The 23,133-nt window shown below is 34.3% G+C and overlaps 1 protein-coding gene across 1 annotated transcript; it reads left to right on the forward strand.

Annotated features, from left to right (window-relative positions):
- Positions 1 to 939: 939 nt before the first annotated feature.
- On the forward strand, positions 940 to 15,184 carry LOC127870818 (neuroglobin-like). The gene is made up of 3 exons (XM_052413341.1): positions 940 to 1,584; positions 12,110 to 12,335; positions 13,941 to 15,184. The coding sequence occupies exons 1-3, from the start codon at positions 1,403 to 1,405 to the stop codon at positions 14,070 to 14,072; spliced, it is 540 nt and encodes a 179-aa protein (XP_052269301.1). The 5' UTR covers positions 940 to 1,402; the 3' UTR covers positions 14,073 to 15,184.
- The last annotated feature ends 7,949 nt before the right edge of the window (positions 15,185 to 23,133 follow it).

A 23,133-nucleotide genomic window follows, 5' to 3' on the forward strand; every position in this document is an offset into this window, starting at 1 on the left:
AGCCTTATTCCAGTTCATCCCACAAATTGACTTCTTGATGTTTAAGCCTTATTCCAGTTCATCCCACAAATTGACTACGTGATGTGTAAGCCTTATTCCAGTTCATTCAACAAATTGACTACTTTATGTTTAAGCCTTATTCCAGTTCATCCCACAAATTGACTACTTGATGTTTAAGCCTTATTCCAGTTCATCCCACAAATTGACTACTTGATGTTTAAGCCTTATTCCAGTTCATCCCACAAATTGACTACTTGATGTTTAAGCCTTATTCCAGTTCATCCCACAAATTGACTACTTGATGTTTAAGCCTTATTCCAGTTCATCCCACAAATTGACTACTTGATGTTTAAGCCTTATTACAGTTCATCCCACAAATTGACTTCTTGATGTTTAAGCCTTATTCCAGTTCATCCCACAAATTGACTACTTGATGTTTAAGCCTTATTCCAGTTCATCCCACAAATTGACTACTTTATGTTTAAGCCTTATTCCAGTTCATCCCACAAATTGACTACTTGATGTTTAAGCCTTATTCCAGTTCATCCCACAAATTGACTACTTGACGTTTAAGCCTTATTCCAGTTTATCCTACTAAGGCACCAGTTGCACGTCCTAAGAAAGATTTCCTTTTACTCAAAAAATGAACTAAAAATATGTGACTTTTAAAAACAAATTGTACAATGAGGACGCACGCACATATACTCAACCACTGTGGCTGCTTTTAAAAGTTGACTACATTTGGGCTACACAAAAATTACACTTAGCGTTCATCCCCAATTAAAATATCACTTAACGACCAATGCCAATTTAAAAGCTGTGACCATTAGATCGTGCAGACATATTATTGCTGTTTTGTTTTTCGCTCTCACTCCATCGCCTCGTTTATTGAAGCATCTATCGTTTTACTTGCCACGCTTTATCGGGCTGATGCAGTCGAAGCCCAGAGTAACAGCAATAACTGAGATAACTGGCAAATTGTTGTCGCAGATACATTGGAATGAAACCCTATCTCTTGCAAAAAAGAGAGAATAAATATAACTAATAGATCGACTACGTTACAACTTGACACAATGCTCCATTGGATTTAGTGAAAACGTTTCACACAAATGTGTGATGTACGCAATAACGAAGGTAGATAACCTTTGGATACAATGGTTCGTGGACGGTGGACGAACTTTGTTTCTGTTGTTATAAAAGCCTGTGTGTTTCTATGATTTTATTAATGTATGCAGATGCATACAATGCAGTTGAATGCAAGGTAAACCAATAACTGATTTATGTTTATGATCCGCACAGGATATTGATACAAAAATTACTTTGAAGAGCTTGGGAAATGTTCATACAAATAAGTACCTGACCGTTTATATAATATTGCGCTCATGATTTCGTTGTGATCAAAATGGGGTGTACGCATTCAGACAGGAAATGTTTCTATAAAGAATGCCACGCAGTGATCATGGACGGGAAACCAAACGCGCTGAACAGACCGGAAATAACTGACGAGCATATAACGATAGTTCGAGAAACATGGAATGTTATCAAACTGGACATAGCCCGAGTGGGGGTTGTGATGTTCATGAGGTAATTTATTGTTTTACAGCGTAAATGTTCGTCGTCTTTATACTTATAGATTGTTTGCTTTATTATTTACCCTTTATACACAAACTTAATATAAACTATTTCGGCATCAAACTTAAAGTGTACAAGTTGTTATCATTCGGTCTTTGAAAGTAATGTTAAAGTTAAATACCGCATACTTGTCTCAAAAAGAATATTCGTGCAAGGTTAATAAATCAAAGCGCTGAAGGCAAGTTGTTCGCTATTGCATAATCTTAGACGCTACTCTTTTTTTTCAAAATTAGGATAAAGCTTTTTTAATCGAAAGTTTTAAATGAACACAAGCCATTCAAATTTCTAAAGAGTGTGTCTTAACGCACCGGTCAAGATGTGTTTGTACTTATTATCATCCTATTTATGTTATGTAGATAACTTAGACAAAATAACAACATCATCCCGTTTTGACGTATGCTGAAAGCATAGGAAGTTTGATAAAAATGGTATAATGAGAACCAAATATAAAAGAAAATTTGAAATCACCGGCATATGAAATGAATATTTCGAAACATCGATTACCTATCACACTTAGAATATAATTTCATGATGGAAATTCCCTGTACAAAACTTTTGATTTTTTACACCATATACAAATTCAAAATATACAATAAGATAATTTATGAATATAAATAAAAAATAAATCTGCGAGCGTTACTATTTACTAACGAATTAGGTAGTCATAAAGACCCGTACTTTTTTATTGATGCATTTCTTGTTACCCTCGCAGTTCAAACGGTGAAAACCAGTCTCTGACCTTAACATCGGTACACTAATGCGCTTTTCGGCATAGCTGTTTTACTCAGCTTCTCACCTTTAATGACATTTACATAACGCCAGCAGACACGAATGAATACATTCGCATATTTCATAAGCTGGTTCGAGAGAAATTCCCTGAACTTTGGCTACATCACTGTGTCTGTGCACAGCGTAAAAGATGTAGCACTTTTCAGTGTTACGAATTCCGGACTACTCTCTGCATGTTCAAACGACACAAATTGTGGCCAAGTTACAATTTCGCGTTAAAATCCATCTCGCAGAATTTCAGGGTCTGTACTCGGTTACTAAATCATCAGGGGAAGACACAATTGACTATCCATAAACATATTTTTGCTTTCAAGATGAGAAAACATACACTACCGAAATAGTATAGCGTCACGAGTGGAATATCGTCAAATTATCTAACCACAAATGTTTGCGGTACTCGGTAAGCCCGTCTGTAAGTCGTTCCTGAACGCCTGGATACGCTACCCTTATTTGCCAGTTTTCTGTATTTGCAATTTAAATTCAATTTTGTATCGAAAAGCATTTTGCTAAAATATGCCATTTACTATTCGCAATGAGATTTTTAAAGACCCGTATAATGCGAAAATGGATCTTATGCCATATGCGCCCATCTTATATATAGCCCACCCAGCCTGCGCATCTCTCAGTCTGGTCAGGAGTTACATACTGAGACCATAACACCTTGAGTGATTTTATAGCGAACAGCATCGCCTCGGACCAGACTGCGCAAATGCACAGGTTGGGCTTGAGCTACACTGACCGAAACGCCATAAGACCCATTTTCGCATGACGCAGCTATAATAGTGAAATTTAAAGTGAATATGAAAGTATGTCGAAAAACTGCATGTTAATCAAATATTAACACTTAATATATTTCGATAGTGAAGAAATAACCTCATAATAAGCCATGTGAGGACAAATATGATGTGAACTTCCGTTGTATAATTTTTATCTACTTACAATGTGAGGTTTGACTTTAATAACATATTTTACATGCGGTGAATATGCGACTTACAAGTGGAACAACAACAACAAAATAGTAAAACTTTTTTTTAAATTTCAAACTTTATTTTAAAGACAGCTTTTACGCCGAATATCTTTTTAAAATATATTTCTTGTTATATTAAGTTGTTTTTCATATTTGGTTTTCGTGATTATAAAGAATTTTGTAATTTTCTATAGTATACTTGTAGTTATGGGTGAACTCATGTTCAACGTTTTATAAATTGAGAACTTTGAATATTAACAAACTTAAAGGAATACTTTTGCGTTGTTGTCACACGTGCACTTGGGAATACAAAATATATCGTCGCTACCTGTTGAGAACTTAAGAACGTTTCCCAAACATATGAAATTAAATCCCGGTCTACTAGTGAGCACTATCAACAAGGTAACGCAACAGACGCGTGATAGTGTATTGGACTCTCGATACCCCACTATACTTATTGATCAGCAGTAGATTGATTTTCCCGTATCTATTTATAGCCTCGGATTTTGAATGACCTATGCTGCGAAAAAAAAACACGTGATTAAGACGCAGTAAATAGTGGACTATTTGAATTATTCATAAACATTCTCTTCCGCGACACTTATAATTCAACAAGTTTTTTTTTGTTTTCAATATACCCTCCGTTCAAAAAAATTTCATTTCACACGATATTCACATTTTGTGTCCAATAGTGAATGAATTAAGTTGAAGAACTGAAACCTCTGGCTTGAAATATACAACTCTTTCTCGGCGCGGATGCGGCAGTTGTCAGGTTTATCGTACCTAACAAAACTGGCTTGAAAAACGTGGCATTAACCTAAACGTGGTAAAAACCGGTCCAGATATGCGAAAAGTGAGTGCTAATAAGCATCACACTTGACCTAAAACACGTGCGAACAATTTCAAACATGTACGGCATATGAAAGGTTGCCATTTTCTAGTGACGCATTCTATATTGTGGTATAAACAGTTATTGTTGTATGCAAATTTACGTCAAATAAGCATTTACATTTACATTGTAACATGCAGTCATAACGATGAATGGATGGACAAGCAGTTATTGCGAGGAACGCCATATTGAAGCATTAAATCTATTCATTACGTTACTCTTCATTCCTAGATGAGCGGAAAGTAATCAGCAGCCGTGGGTATTCGACGATGGCATTAAATATATGTGACGTTCGCAGCGACTTTGGGTATTGTTGGGCAAATGACGTTGTTGAGAAAACGTGATTTTAAAATGTCAATTTGATTATGGCCGTTAACACACTTTATTAAGCTGCGATTCCCCTGAAAACAACGTTTTTACTTCTTTACGTAAGTAATTATAAGACAACACCATGCACACGCAATAGTTTTCAACAGAAATTTGATTTCATTTATGAACTTTGACAGCGATATTCACAAATCGACAAAGGCCCTCAAAACATTTTGTCGGTTTTGCAAAATGGCGCGGTACACAACTGAGAAGTCCTTAAGCGAAATAAATAACTTAATGTTAATAATACGTTCAATACAAGGTTGATAAATGTAAGGATTCATCATAAGAAAGGTGAGTGTGGATTTTACAGCAGATTTCACATTTTTGTTTTGTCTTTATTTGTTTAAAAGTTAGCATAATAAATAACCCGGAAGTGAAATTCATTCTTTTGAAAAAAAAAATCAAATTTCAAATTATGTTACCATGGAAACCATATTTTAAATGTTGTCAGATGACACAAATAAAATGTTTGTATGTGTCGAAATAAGTATACAATGCACTTATGGAATAAAATAGCATATTTTTTATATTGTTCATTATATTAAATTTTTATATTGAAAGCTGCATATTGTTCATTAACTAGTGTTTGTCTTATATTAATGTTTTGTCAGCATATTTGCGGAAAATGAGTCATTTTGCACTAAATAGTGGTACAACGTTACCGTCAATATCTCAAAAACTAACAATGATAGCAACCTATTTTTTTTTTGCATTTTGTTTCCAAAAGATAGTGGAAATAAAATATGACAGACAGACAGACAGACAGACAGTTTATTCAGACTTATACATAAGTACATCGTCTTAATACACAAATATACACATTATTTTCTGTCACATGAATAGGTATAACAACATAACATTACATAACATAAATGGTCATTTAAGAATTCAAATATAAATAAACACAATCAAAATGCATGAATACGTAAATTCTATCAAAGCGGTAATGAAATTTATTAAACAGCATTATTAAGAATTGCATTTCTTATAGCAAAAGCTTCTTTCATATATTTACATACATTTGAAATGACTGGTTTGTCACATGAGGCTAATAACTTGTGGAATTTATATACAGATGGGTTAATATAAAATATACGACTAATATATTTTTTCCTTAAATCAGTGTAACAGCGGCATATACATATAAAATGGTATTCGTCTTCTAAATCCAAGACATTACAACATAAACAATAACGTTCATTACGTGGTATGTTATTTCGGGCGTATCTGCCAGTTTGTATACTCAACGGATGTGCAGAGACTCTCAATCTTACAAAAAATAATCGAAGACTTCTAGGAAGTAAATCTAAATATGGTTCATATTCCAAACAGCTTTTAAAAGCTTTATACATATATAATACAGTACTATTATTCATTTTACCGTACCACTCTTGTTTAAAATTGTCGACAAGTCTACATTTGAACTCGCTAATAAAACTATTAACATGTACAACGTTAGGATTTTCAAATACATAACCGAATCCAAAATTATTTAACATGTTCTTGACATTTGAGACCCAGTTTGTATAACCTTTATTACAATCGCTCAAGGCTTGTTTGTACACAGTTTGCATAATGATATTTTCATTGTTCATAACTTTAAACCAATATTTAATAATTTTAACAAACCTGTTTACATACAATGGATATCGACCTAATTCTCCATAAACAGCAACATTACATGTATTTATTTTCACCTGTAGCAATCGTTTGCAAAATTTTAAATGTATGCGTTCTATATCATCTGACTTAGTGAAACCCCACACTTCTGAAGCATAATTTAATATAGAACCCACAAAAGCGTCAAACAACTGGCAAAATATTTTCGGTTTTATGTCAAATTCATTGCATTTAAACAATAATGTATTCAATGCTTTAAGGGCTTTACCAACCAAATGTTCTTGGTTTAATTTAAAACTTCCTGTATAATTCAACACCGTGCCTAAATAGTTAAAGTTATCAACAACTTCAATATCAATACCATTATATGACCATTTTTCATTTTCTTTTAATCGCCCTCTTTTCCGAAATACCATTATTTTAGTTTTTGCAGTGTTAACTTTTAGCCCCCAAGCATTGCAGTATACATATAATTTATCTAAATGTGATTGGACTTCAGCAGGTGACTTGCCTAAAATAGCCATGTCATCAGCAAATAATAATAAAATCAACACAATATCATCTATACTCAAACCAGAGTTAATGCTATCTTGTAAGTAAAGTTCAAAATCTTCAACAAATAAAGAAAACAAGATCGGCGACATTACCTCCCCTTGCCTCAGTCCAACCGCATAACTAAAATAATCTGAATAGGATGAACATGATTTAACACGTGACTTAACATTCGCATACATATCCTTCACTATTCTTAACAATTTACCTTGTATACCAGACTTAAACATTTTCAACCATAATGCATTGCGGTAAATACTGTCAAAACATTTAAACATATCGACGTATATAACATACAAACGTTTATTTTCATTCAAATAATTTTGAACAATTGACATCAGTATAAAAATAGCATCAACAGTTGAATAGCCTTTTCTAAATCCGAACTGCGCATCCGAAATAATAGTGTTTTCATTGCAAAAAGTTTCAATGCGTTTATTTAAAATCGTGGTAAATAATTTTGAAAAGCAGCTTACTAAGGTAATCCCTCTATAGTTATTTACATCATTAACTGAGCCTTTTTTATGCAAAGGGATTATTACTCCTTCTGTCCATTTATCGGGGAAAAAACCAGATACAAAAATACCGTTAAACACATCGCATAAATGGGCAGATAAGATATCACTACATTCAAGGAAATATTCATTCAACATACAATCACTACCAGATGATTTATTCCGTTTTAAATGTTTAATCGCATTGCGAACTTCCTCAACAGATATTGGCAAGTCAAGTTCAGGAAATGCAGAATTTTCTAAGTTAAAATCATTATTTAAACAAAAATCCTCTGCTCCAGTATGACAAAAATCAGCATTATTGTTACTAATGTTTTCAAAAAACTTTGTAAATTCTTCTAATGATATTTTATTTTTAATGACGCTATTTTTTGCTTTGAAAAATCGCCAGAAGTCCCTTGGTTTTTGCTTCCTTAAATTTTCGATCTTCAACATTTGTTGCCTATAGCAAACGGATTTCTTCCTACGAATTAGGTCTTTATAATATTTCTTACTCGAACATAAACCTTCTCTGTTAGTATCTGTTTTACAAGAGTTAAAAACACGTAAAGCTGCGCGGTACAAATTTCGTGCAGTAACGCACTCGTGGTCAAACCATTCTGCATGTTTTATACAGGTATTAACATTAAAACTAGGGTTGGTATTATAAACACGACTTTTGGAGAATAACGGGTCCGCAACACTGCGAATAGTTTCTGTAAAATTATTCAAAACGTCATTAATTGATGAACGACTTGAAAAATCTATATGGTGCACAATATTATTAAATGCTGGTAACATAGAAATAATCCCTGAACGAAATTGCTCTCGTAACACATCGTCCCATTTATAATTGACGTCGGTGTAAGACTGATACTCTGACGAGACATAATTACATAATAACGAAAAATGTAACGGGGCGTGATCACTGAACTCATTAAAATCATGCACGGTAAAATCCGATATATTTGAAAAGCTGCATTCTTTTGTCAACAAATAGTCAATGACAGACGTACCGTTATTCGAATAAAAGGTTTGCTTACAGCTATTTCCAACTCTACCATTAACAATACGTAAACTAGTGGATTTGCATAGATCAAGTAATCTAACTCCATGACAATTTAGTGAGCTATCAACAGAGGCCCTAACTGAGGTGTTATCTGGGCAGTAATCAGAGTCATCATATACAGTATTTATTTTATCTTGTACAATAAAATCACATTTATTGCCAACTCTGCTATTAAGATCGCCAGTAACAAATATTTTACCAAATTCCGAAAAATAAGTTATATCGTTTTCTAAAATTTCAAAGAGATCTACATTAAAGGTATTATATACTGGAGAATCATGTCCCCATACATAAGTGGCACATATATAAAAATCATCTGGGATATTAAAAAATGTACGATCACATTTTAACCAAATTATTGTATCATAATGATTTTTTACGATTGAAACACCATCGGCTAGTTCTTCTTTAATATAAACAACAATACCACCACTATTTCTTCGAGCTTTACGATGTTGGAATTTTCTAAAAAAGTTAAAAGTCAAATATCCACTCAAATCTATATTACTAGAGCTATTCGTCCAGGATTCAAACAAAAAACATATATCATTAGAATTCAAGATATTAACAAAATTTTAACATAACTTTTTACAATCGGTAAGTCCGTTAACATTCCAGGACAGGATTTTCAGTTCATCACCGCCGTGTTCCTAGGCACGCACCGGGGTTCCGTCGATGTAGAGCGTATCGAAGGCCAGGTACGCTTTTTTCCCCAGCCGCCTCGCCTCTTTCATTTTCGGCACCAATAACCTTCTTTTCCGTATCACTTCCGGAGGGTATTGCTCAAAGACGGTAAAACCCGTGCCGTCCAGTTCTTTCCATTTTTTCCTCACCATTTCCCTGTCTTTGAAGTAGCTAAACTTCGCCACAATGTTTCGGGTTTTCCCGTGTACTGGCGATCCTGGGGACAGATGTACACGTTCCAACCTAATGGATGCTGCTTCTTCCTTTGCCACTTCATTTTCTCGTGCAGAAACGTCCGTAACGTGTTTTCGGTGTCTTCTGTTGTGCCGGCGCTTGGTTCCGGTATGCCACCGAACATCAAGTTATTTCTCATAGATTGAGATTGCAAGTAGACAACTTCTTCCTGCAAAGTATTCCTCTGTTTTTCCAGTTCGCTCACTTTACTGTCTACAGCACTCAGGGCAAAGTCTATACTCTCTGTCTTTTCCTCGACTCTCGTGACTTGTTCGCCCAACTTCCGGTTTCTATCCTCTACCACCAACCACAACAATATGTAAAAACCTGAAAATGTGATTTTTGAACCATAATACCAATTTTCCCTGCCACTGCTACAATTATGTTCAGTGAAATAAAACACATTGAAAGCAAACATTTCTACAGACATATTAAGAGATGGACAAAATTGTAATAAAAAGCGTAAATCTTCACATCATTATTAAACATCACACACATCAATCCGCACGTTCACTCGACATACCGATTTACATTTACTATTTCCTTAATAACTAATGAAAAAGCATTAAATTTAACATGTTGATTACCAAAATTACTAGGTTTCATATCTGACGGAAGTACATTGATAGTTTAGCACTACCATGCTAGTGGTAACTTTGTAAAACTGTTTCAACGGGAACTATACGGATATGGCGTAATTCGTTTGGACGTGTGTTCGATTAAATCTGTAAACATTTGTTCAGTAAAATTCAGAATGCAAATATAATTGCATGTCCATTACCTGAAACAACAGTGGAACAATGTCAGATGGGCATTTAATATTTACGTCCATATAAATTTAACCGTTCCTAGATACATTCATGATCTAGTAAAGTTTATTCGTTTACAAGATTGATTATTTGTGCATTTCGAAAACATCAAACCATAAATCAGATAATTTGATAGAAATTATTGTCTTGGCATAACCGCCCTTCACACGTTCTCTTACTTGACTTACTTGTATGAGTTACCAATTAGTATTCATCTGAGTGCACATATGATCACTTTGGTAGTCCTATGATAAAAACAACGACAACGCGATGGTACTTATACCACACAGTCATGATGATCCTTGTTTTGTTTGTAATTGGTAAACCGAATAATGGCCAGATACTTCTATCGATATCTAGCTGTAGGGCAAAAGTACTTTGCAGCTTGTTAACATAAACGCAAATATCCCATTACAGTTGATAAACCTTCTATATTCACAATTTGACATCTTTTGGAAAAGATTTGATAAATAAAAATCAGAATGTATGCATTTTATTAAGAAAAGCAAAGTTTTACAGAGACTGGAAAAATACACAATACAATACCCTCTAATTGCTTTTGATTGAGGGTTAAGTGTTAATGTTGATGCCTGTGCTCCTAAATCAAACCACTGAAAAGGCATATTTCGTGAAACTTTTCCACTAACTATTATTATTGCTAACATTATTTGAAATAAAAAGCTTTTTTCCAATGCAATTAATTTCATATTGTATGTTCTTAAATACTATAACTAGTGCATGTCCCTTTAAGAAGGGGATACATATAGATAACTTTACTAAAGTTTAATTCTGTTTGAGAAAGCCATGTAGAAATTTCAGTACAGGTCAAGACAGTTGGCGGAGAAGATATATACAATTTCACCATAACTCATGACTTTTGGCGGAGGCAAGTAAAACAGCTTCACTTAAGTTCAAGACTGATTGCGAACCACCGCGGTTTCTAAAGCGTATTTAAAATACCAGGATATTATAACCTATTGTTATACGCTCACGTTTTTATATTCATTCATGAATATTTTCATGTGAAATGTTTAGTATAACGTTAAAGATGATAATCCAATGATTGCTTAAATGTCATCTGTGTCAATAAAGAATAATGACGTTTAGTTTACTGACAACTTTTTTGAAAGTAGCACTCACTAGTTATTGAAATGTATTTCTATGTACGATAGCGAAAAGTGTGAATAGGAATATATACTTCGGTATACGTTAGTTACGAACGCAATCCGCTTACAAGAGTTACTCGATAAACATCCCCCGATCACAACTATTTTACCGGAACGATTTCAGAAAGTTTTTGGTCTTGGGTCGATAAACTTCCACTTGAAAAGTGTTGTGTATCTTTTAAAAATATATTGATTTAACAATGCAGAATGTAATGTGCTGTTTTTGACAAAAAAAACTTATTATTACAAAATTGGCCTTTAAATGATGATAGGTGTGCACTATATTTCAAAGTTGTGAATTGATTTGAGTGATGTTTTTTTCCAAACTATATCTCCTAAACTTAAAATTGTTTGTATTTTTTTTGTCAACAGTAGGTATGCATTTTACGATTTCAGAGATTAAACATTACACGTTCGTATTCGCATTTTAACTCAATATTTTATCAAATGCGGTGGGAAGTCTGTATGTAAAATACCAAAGTCTGTCTTGAAACTGAGGCATATCATATGATATTAGTACTCTATAATTATGATATAATTATATTCATAATTCCAGAAAGCGTACCTCATTGAAGAAGGTTGAAAATAACCATTCTTTCTCTGCCGTATTTTAATACTGATATGGCATTACACATTGTACTGTAGTTGGGTACTGCAACGTTTTCATTTAAAAACATTGAACAAAGTATATGAAACCGTACTCGTGATTACTATATATACCCCATAATGTTAAGATCAAATGCGACGTTTAACTACACCCGGTGTGAAATGTTAACATGAAATGACTATAAAATAAAATAAAACATTCAAAATTAAAGTAAATATTTTCCAGACTGTTCGAGAAATACCCCGACGTTCAGCAACTGTTCGTGCATTTCCGGGGCCTTTCGGCGGAAGAGCTTCGTCACAACCGGAAGTTGCGCGACCACGGACTTCGCGTGCTCAACACACTGGATAAATGTATATCCCGAGTGGCCGAGACAGAGCGTCTGGAGAAGCTGCTGCTAGAACTGGGGCAGAAACACAACGTCTACAATATCAAAATCGAATACCTTTACGTGAGTTTAAAGTATTGTAGTATTGTTGTTGGCATAAATGTTGCTTTTTGCGGACCAATTGTTTCTGCCAAAACTTCGAATTCGAGCAATGTTCGATAACATTTATCATTTCCAAAAACTTACTATAACAGCAAACACCAGTCTTAAACCTTCGCAAACAAGAACTCATATATTTAATTTTAGATAAGTAAAGTAAGCAAGTGTAAACAGACATATCGACAAACGCGGATGTTACTTTTTCAACCCACGCAGACGAAACAACAATCCTCCCGACAAAACATCATAACACCCTCTTTACATCCTGGTATACATTGTTATATGCTATTAGTGAAAACCCACTCAGTTCACGCATTCCAATTAGCGAAAGCTACCCAGACAATCTGATAATATAACTTGAAGTCAAGCGTATTGTATATGCTGCGAGCCATTTACAATACGTCATCGAGATCACTAATGAAAGATCGCGATTCATAAAAGTAAATGGTTTGTTATAAGAAATCATGTAACAAAAGTGAGAAGCACCGGCATAAGTTCATGTAGTACTTAATTTTATACAAATGACTATTTGTCTACCTTTTGCGGGGTGCTCGAACAGCGCGACACACATAACACAATATCACAGCACTGAAACTGAATTATAAGATACTTTTCATAGAATTTGGAATATGTGCTTCATATTTAAAACTCTCACTGTAGATATCGTCCTCGCTTTATACAATACAGACTTTTCCCCAGGCGGTTTTAGCACAGCGGCACCGCGGTGCCTGGAGTGAAAAATGAAATTTGCCGCGGCGCTTGTGTTTCCGATGATGTCGCCGCGATACTTGAAAATTTCACAAGCGCTTGAAAGCTCTGATCCGAATATTGCATGCATTCAGCCTACGACCAATCAAAACACCCACACGCTAATCATTTGTGAGTGCATGTTGGGCTTAGATACGACGTGTAAACGATGGTATCCAAACAAACGGCACCCGGATTATCAGCATCCTGTTGTTGTTTTTTTTGCATCCAATTACAATCGGCACCTCGTAAGTTGTCTATGAGGACTATTCGGCACCCGATAAAATAGTCAACCAATCGGCACCAGATTATTTTTGTGTCACCAAACTCATCGTAGTGCTCTTGCTGCTTTCCGAGTTAGAGGCCGTAGGCAGCTGTAGAATGTCATTCTCCAAGTGATACTCTACTTTCCGAGTTAGAGGCCGTAGGCAACTGTAGAATGTCATTCTCCAAGTGATACTCTACTTTCCGAGTTAGAGGCCGTAGGCAGCTGTAGAATGTCATTCTCCAAGTGATACTCTAATACAAAAAAGTTGGGCGCATTGTCGTTGCGCTGTCGAATGCGTTCCATCCATTAGCCATGTTTTTGCATCACACAGACTCTCGAACCAGACCATAAGTCAACAAAACTCTGTATTGTAATCGAATATGTGTTGTGTTAAATGTCCGGTATTAAGATGTGATTTTTCCGAGTTTTAACTTATCGGATTGCAGCTTTAAAATAACTCAAGGAGCCGATGACAAATTAATCGAATGCCGATTGTCCAGGTGCACAATATCATCGGGTGCCGATTGTCCAGGTCTAGTGTGGTATCCTTTCAGCTGCTGGTGCCACAGTTACAGCAGGCGCTCATGCCGGTACTTGGGGACAAGTGGACATACTTGGTGGAGAGCTCCTGGTCCGCCTTCCTTAGGTACATCATACACATTATGGCGGAAGGCATGAACATATAGAGCACTGTATCTACATCATAGGGACGGGTATAAATACAGAGCATACGCATCACGGCGTATGTGAACATGTTCTTTGTCTATGAGAGGACAGCTTACAGATATGCCGCGTTTTTGCGCTTCAGATTGTGAAGTGTTCATTTAATTTTTGAATCGTGTTTTTCTATATAAGAACAATTATGATTTTTGTTGGATGTGAAGTCCTCAATTCTTGTTATGCGTTAAAAATGTTTGTCTGTGTAAAATTTATGTGTTTCGTCGTTAAATGCTATGTTGTTTTTATTTTCCATACATAATTCTTTGACAGTCTATTAGGGCTATACATGTTAACAATCTCTCATTGATGGCTGAACGTATTTAGGAAAATATCGAGCATGTATGCTTGAAGAGTAATGCATGAGAACATAACCTTATTTGATATTTAAGTTTTAAAATCACAAAATAGTACGCGTTACACGCTAGATGTTTGGTATCTCTTTACACACCTGTGTTGAAGCAATTCTATCATGACCCAACCGCCGCATTATGACATGTAATGCTATATAATACGAAGGCATTAGCAAAATCTATTAGTTGGATGCTGTGTTTGTAATTTCTTAAATGCCCCAACTGAGCAAGACTTTAAAAATACATATTCATAATTTTAATGTATGTTAATCCGTAATTACATATGGTAGTTGATATGTTACCACTCGTCCCAGTGTATTTGCCGGTTTTAAGAAGGTCGCCATCACCCCAATACGAAATAGCAACAAATTTATCCACCAAAAGGACTCAAAGCCCTTTTTCGTGCTGGCGGGTATGTTTATCGTTCTGGCGTGGTGTCGTATATGCTCGAAAGAACGATACAACGGGCGCAAATACGACAATTATGATTTGTGTTTCCCTTTGTGTCGTTCGGATGGGTATAGTTATCGCTCTTGCGTATTGTCGAGTTGGCGACCTTCAAATTCGTTAACATGCAAACTCGTTCTAGCGTGAACTATATGATAGAAAACAGCTCCCATTTAAACATTCCTTTACCTACATACAATGGAAGTATAATTTGATTATATGTTTGTTGCTAACGTGATATGGACAAACTGCAAATTGAATAAAAATGATATGTTTATCTGTTCTGGTGTACTTGGTACATTTACTTAACATACAAATATACAATTGGAACGGTTTTTATTATAGACAAAAAATATACACAAGCCACATGCACACTCTCATACATAACTATTGAAACAAGGCAGCTACCATTGAGTAGTCAGTATTCTGGTACACGGTTTGACTGCATGCCGAGAATGATAGACGGACATGTGAGTGAAACAGCAACATTATATAAACACAACTTTCCACAAAACTATTTTGTATCGCTATATTATCCATTCAAAAGAAGTGCATTTTGTCTTCTCGAATTTAAGCAATTTATTATGTGTGTGTCTCCAAATGTTATAACATTTCATGTGAGAGTCAGTTAAAGGACATACTTTTGGGGTGCGCTGAATGTTGCTCTCTGCTTTTGCAATTTTTTTTTACCACCGCAAACCTGTTTTCTTCCGGCGGCTACATTATGGCGATATGCAGTTTACAAGAAGAATAATGACGAGCAGTTTATATTGCAATATTCGGAAAAGGACTTTTCATCTTTAATCTTTAAATTGATGCAAGACTTATACAATCTAAATTAACGGAACAAATGCCTTGTAATGCGTTCGTTTTTAATGGGACTCTTTAATAAGATGCGTTTTCTGCTTTTTTATCATCTTAATATAATTCACAGATTCTTTTACCACGTCGCGATTTTCGTTTATTGAAAACAGATTGTGTCTTACACCTGACTCACTGTCATGTTTCTTAGCGTGTATTTCCTGATTGCATTTGGTACATGTACTTGAACAATGTATTACTCTTGTAAAAGATCCTGTTATAGAATCTTAGGCGGATGGCTACTTTAGTTTCGCATGGTTGTTGAATGCACATTGTACATAGTCACAATGTAGACTAATCGCGTGTCACACAGTCTGAATGTAGTCCTACTGGGGAATATCTACATTTATAATCATAATGCCATTCAGCAGAGATGACAACTTTCCTATAGAAACATCCACACAATATTAAAATAGATTAAAGACACGAAAACTAAATCCCTCATATCAACGTATCATTTATTTACACATATGGGATGCGCGCAAGTAAATTATATGCAATGATGAACGTTTACTTTTAGTGATTGGAATACAATCAAAACCGTTTGAAAAAGAACATGTCATTAATGTAACAATAATTAAAGTCCTGTATTACTCATTAGGCAGAGTAGGCAGCTGTCTATGGACCCTGCGACTTTAATGGGCCCCATGAGATCATGACGAAAGATTTGTTTTTACTTTTTTACTCAGCCAAATGTAATGACTCGACAAAGCCAATTATTTTATAGCAGTGGTATGTTTCGATTAAAGCATTGACATTGTCTTACCGAATGACAATCATTTATTATCTACGAAACCATATTGTTATAATGTTATACTGAAATTACGATAATATTTTACATTTTATAGATATAAAATGACATTGTCACATTTTTGTATTTTCCAGTTTTGACACTGGTAGGCTAATTTTAACGGCTTTAATCGACTTGGCACTGACGTTTGAGTTGGCACTAGGCCGACTATTAGCCTGTGGAGCAGGTCCCGAGAATGTTCACTGCATATGGAACACAGGGCTTAATCCGGCACTTAGTGTGTGTTTTATGTTGCATGTATAAATGCCAAAAAATAAGTTATCGTTGGCTAAGCCGCAATCTGAATATGGCCATCGAACATAACTGAAACAGAGCTGTTATTTGTGAAAAGGTAAAACATATCCTATAAAACGTTGGAACAGTTGTATATTAAACCCAACAACGGAATATAATCGGTATTTTTATACCTATATATTCTTTTTTGTAATGTTTGTGTCAATTACGACGTTCTGTTGTTATCGCTCCTACTGTTATTGCAAATGCGATATTTACACACAATTAACCAAATACATATGTATAATGATTTCGATTTCAATTTGTTTGTTGTTAACATGCCAGAATGCTGCTATATTCTACTGACGCTAGAATCCACAATCAGAATTTCATACATAAAACAAGTCTGCTTCGCCAAATTGCTATCGCTTCTTTTAAACTGTCTGATTATAATGATTGTTGTATTCTGCTTAAAAACGACAGCAATGACTGGTTTTATTCAACTGTTAATATCAACTATGTTAATTTTTCATATTATGACAACAAAATACTGAACATCGGCGTGAAATACATACTGTGTTGTACATGTTTAATAGTCATGGTTAAGGTGCAGTTATTTTAAACAATCCAACAAAATAATGCACTTTCAAGTGAAAGGACTGACTTTCATACTTTTAATGTTACGGATAACACCTGTATGGGTAAGACTTCCAATAAGAGTATGTTGTATGGGTGGTTATGGCATCATGGGTGTGTCATGTATTCATGAATAATCTTTCATATGGACAAAATAGACACAGTGAACATAAACAATTGAAAAACTCTAGACAGAATGGTTTTGCTTGTTAAGACAAATATATTAACAATCCTATCTTTACTCTTCACGAACCGTTTTTTTATGTGAAGCATGTTTCCATCAGAGCCTGACTTAACATTAATTGGAAATCTGTCGAGCGGAACAAATGTCGCAATGATCAGCTATCCACTGCGTGTTTTATTACAATCCAGACCAATGCGTTATTGTGTAATGAGAATTCCTGATCTGGTGGAATGATATCTGAGTCAGCAATTCAGAAAACATTGCTTTTTATCAAGTCACACATACGACGGATAAAGACATGTCTAAAACACCGGTATTGCTGAGTAGAATACGTAAAGAAGTATAAAGATTGTTCTTGCAAGTTGTAAATGCTTAGTGAATGTACGAATGTATTACTTTTTATTCGAGATTTACGCTTGGAGAAGTGAGAACGATATAAACAGAGAGTAACTTTTACACATATTCAACAGCATAGTGTGTAAACATCATGTTCTGACACATGAATATAACTTTTATACTCAATAATAGTTCGTGTCTGGAAAAATAATCTTGCGTTTTTGTTTTCGTCGTATATCAAGAAAATAGTATGATGCAAACGTTAAAAAATATTTAAAAAAATAATGAAAAATATAAAACAAACCGTTCAATATAAATCAATATACTGTAACGGAAAATGTCGTAAAACGTCAATATTTCGTGTCACGGATTCTACGGTGGTTGTTGTGTGTCTCACGAAAGAGTTAATTTAGACAAAGTACATTTAAGCGAATATTACCTTTTTGCACGTGTTAAGTGCTTGTGGTTTTATAAAAGCAAGGATCGCCGAACACAACTTGACATATACGATAGTTCCCATTAATGTATGGTCCAAATAAACAATACAGCATATAAACGATCTATTGTCAACATTCATCTGCTCTGAAGTAACTATTCCAGACACACAACTGTCAATCCCCGTGACATGCATTTCTGCCAAAGCACGATTGTTTTCCAAACTTAACATTACCAGCAATCATCGTATTTTCCCTTTGAAACAACCATTAGGATCATTTTCCACGTCATCGATGTTAATTGCCATATCATTTCAACAAAATACTTCATCGGCGTCGGCAACACTGAGACACATTATTTTATCATTTAACATTGGATAAATTCAGAATTTTCGAACAAACCAACAAAATAATGACACTAAAATTATGGCAACTGCATATAATCAATTATCATATTGGTATTTTACTATTTCCTTTCTGCCACTTGTTGATATGTCGAGTGCGTAATTGTGTGTGTATGCGTGTGCGTGCGTATGGTTGAGCGTATTTTGAAGTATATGAGTTAACATAAGAGAAATTTATTAAAACTGGAACGGTAAATGCAATCCAGTGGGGGTTCAAACTGGTTAAAGGGCTATCCGATCCTCACACTTAGCCCAGTACAAACACTTGCGCGTCATAAACGATTCAAATCAAATGTACCGATGCTGACAGGAAATAAAAATGCGTGCCAATACTGGCCCGATTAGGGGATTGGTTTTAAAGTCATAAGTAGACAAAGAAATACTGTCAAACCATATAAGAAAATTATTAAACTAGACAATAAGCGATGAATCCACAGACAAACATAGCGTAAAAAAGAATAATATGTTTCATCAATAGAATAGACATATATCTATTGCGAAGATTTGAAGTTAACATCGAAGATTTTGACGCGATATGTAAAACTGCACAAGCCATCCACTCAGCACAAAAAAACGTTGTTGTAGTATTTAATGTATCAAACAATTACAGTCCAGAAACTATTAGTTATTAAAAAAATTAATGTATATGTTTAACGGTATACGGCGTTTTATAAATGCATACGCTGCAGGTTTCTCCTTGATGTTTGAACTTTAATTTAATTTTCAAGTGTTTGGACGTATTACATGTGTTCATTTCACTTTGCGGGTTGATTTAATGTAAACATAATTAGGTTATTTATCGTAATAGGATGCTTTGATTTCTACTTTATTTGGCTCGATCCGTGTCTCGTTGGTGTCTGGAATTGGTTGATACTTGAAGCACCTGTTCAATATTCTTATTTTAATATTGGCATTTTAAAACTGAATCTTATTTATTTTTGAAATGGTTTATTATTCTGGAGGTGAACATGAGCTAAAAATGCTTATCTATACATAAGCTTTCGCGACTTAAGTCGCAGCGGAGATCAGCAGAAAATTATATTTATTTACATGTAGTTTGAAGTCTGACAATTATTAAGTCAAATAATGATTGAATATGCCTACGGGCATTTAAAAAAGCAACAACTGTACATAGTTCAAAATTTTAATCATGTATTATCTTCATAGATCATGATAACGTTTTAAAATCTTCTTTGTTTGTTTGAAACAAGCGGGCCGCACACTTTGTGTATTTTATTATTGGTCAAGTGCTGTTCGTATTACAAGTAAGAAATTTATCTATTTATTTTTTATGAACGCAGTTAAGAAGAAAATAAACGTCCAGTAAACGGCGGCAGTTTTAAGCTCCCCTACATCAACGCTGTGCAAGATAAATTTCAGGTATTCATGCAAGACGATTGCTGGGAACATGGAACTTATTTTCTCTCCATCGATTTATATGCGTTTTACAGACACCAAGGAAATGACGACGAACTTAGAGTTTAGAAGTTAAAGGAAAGAAGAGCATGTCGGTAAAAGACAGTACAACGGGTTTGACGTAAATCATCGGTATTAAATATAAACATCGAACGTTTGATGGTACTAACTATGAACGTCTTCAACATAAATAGAGAAATGTATGTCGTATCAAATGTAAGAGGTAAGATACACCGTTGACATTCAAATCAAAGCGATTGATGAAATAACTTAAACAATAAACGTACACAGTGCCTTGTACAACTGAACTATAATGGAAATGGTTTCATATTCTCACAAAACAAATAACAATCCCGCAAAATACAAACAACTAGAATAACATGTATAAAGAAAACTATAGTGCATTGCATTATGGATTGGTATTAATATGTGTGAATATGACATATGAACTGCTTTGAAAAACAATATGAAGAGGATCTGTTCACTTCTACAACAGAATAAGCGAGATTTCCTAGTAAAACATGAGAGCACGAGACGGAATGAATACTTGATAATGTCAGCCTTCGTACGAACACAAGCTTTTATTTGTTCACGAGCGTGACAGATCGAGTCAAAAATAGGGCTTTAGAACACAGAATCTTGATAAAGACAGAAAACAACTCGGTTAGAACAAGTCATAAGTCGATCACTCATAATTTAAACATGTGTCACAAGAAAGTAAACACAATACTTTATATATATTCATTATTTAGTTCATTTTCTTAAAATGGTGGAATAAATTTCAAGTATGCATTTACGTTGCTAACATGCAAGTATGCATTTAAAGGGACTATTTCACGTCTCGGTAAATTGACAAAATTAAAAGAAATTGTTAAAGATTCGCAAATGTTCGTTGTAGTTAGCGAGGAAACAGTAATACTGAACATTTACCATGCTCTAAAATATCCATTATATGCATCTTTTTACGATTTAAAAACCTAACAATTATAAAGCGTTGCAACGCGAAACGATTGAATAATTTTGAGAGTTCTGTTGTTGTCGTTATGTTTTGTGACACTACGAGGATTGCTTATATACTGTATAAAATACATCAGTCATTGTATGAGAACGGATGGCCGAGAGGTCTAAGCATAAGACTTTTACTCCAGGGGTCAATTGTTCGAGCCCAGTTGAGGGCTACTTTTTTCTTTCTTTAATTGTATTTTTGTTTTTTACTGAAGCTTTTTAGAGCCACTGTTTACATTTATTAAAATAATGCATTTAATAACAAACTTCAATATCTGACACAATCTGTAAAAACATCCCTTTAAATTGCTTATATGCAGTCTTTAACATGATGTTTTTCTTTTTTCTCGTCGCTTGCAATCAAACACTTATAACTAAATCTTAGTTGTGTATAATGTTTCATGTGCGTTGATTTGTTACCGAAAGCTTCTTATAGGTAACCTCTTTCGTAATAAAATTTGAAAAAGATAACGTCGATTACGAATAAACGAAATTGTAATCAAACAGCCTCTTTAAACAGGTATTTTTTCGGGGGAATTTGAAGTTTCCTCTGTAGTTAGAAAGTTCAAAGAATATTTTTGACCCCAAATTATTTGATAAAAATTAAATGTGACCACCATTGTATTGATTTATCTTTGTGTTGTCCTGAGAAATTGTGCTGAGTAGAGCTGTTGAACAATTAGTCACTTGCCAAAGATAAGGGACATCGTAGAGCTATTCATATTTGTCCCCTGATCATGCGACCTGGTAAAATACATTTGTATATTTCTTAAAAGCGTATGTTATCTTTTGTTTTTACATTATGTGTGAATTGTTCATATTCTCTGAACTTAGCCATTCAAAATTAATGAGATCGTTACAGGGACTTGTTCACAGATGTTCGTTTTTTGTTTAAAAAACACACTCGAATTTCATTAAATTTAACAACTATAATATTAACAATAGTTTTAAAACAATCGGCAAGTAAAAAAGAAAATGTTTTACTTCCCTGAGTATCGAACCCGTGGCCACTAGAAGCAATGTCTTACTTACTCTCAAAACACAACGCAGACGCTTATATCTGTGAAATAGTCAAGGCACGTTTTTGCTTATTTATAAAAGCTTCAGAAACGTGTTAATTTTTTTAACGATTTTGTTTAACGAATATCAATAAACGAACATTTATTTTTCATATTGTTTTAGTAAGTGGTGTTATTTCACTGCAATGAATATACTGCATACATTCTATTTTTTTTTTAAAAGCTCATTTTTTTAGAAAACTGTTATTTTGCAAAACTGTGATAAAGCCCTTTAAGGAATTGAATGTTAAATAACGACAACGATCATTATTGCTGAAGGTCCCGTACGTACACACATGGCACACGTACGCACTTCAACTTAGATAAACACGCATTCGAACAATTAGAATATTCATTTAGTTACACATTACTGTAAATGGTCAAACGGTTAATGGAATAGAAAAACGAAAAGAGGGCGTCTAACTAATTCAGTTTGATGAAGTATGCAATTTACATCCTATGATAACAAATCGAAGGATTCTTCAACAACCCTATTTTAGCAACGGTTCATAAATTGTAAAAGTAGGATATAAGCATGTCCTCAAATGTTTGTATTTCAACAATTGGACTTAGTGTTTGGGAAATATCTTTGTTTAAAAAGATATGTCGTTACTTCAGAAATAAAATAGATGGTTAATTTAGTATTTCGTTGTAACATTTTTTTACAATTTCAATCTTGCGTTTCTCTCAAACTATCAATACTCTATCTGCTTTGAATTGAAACCAGCCTTGGCAAATAAAAAACAAGGACAATATGTTATATTACTTGTGTTCCATTGTTTTCTTTTCAGCCAACTCGTGACAAATTCTATGAATTCTTAGTGTCAGTGGCACATGCCATATTATTGTTGGATCGTAGATACAAGTGTATA

This window comes from Dreissena polymorpha, chromosome 3 (assembly GCF_020536995.1).
Source record: "Dreissena polymorpha isolate Duluth1 chromosome 3, UMN_Dpol_1.0, whole genome shotgun sequence".
Classification (NCBI taxonomy): Eukaryota; Metazoa; Mollusca; class Bivalvia; order Myida; family Dreissenidae; genus Dreissena; species Dreissena polymorpha.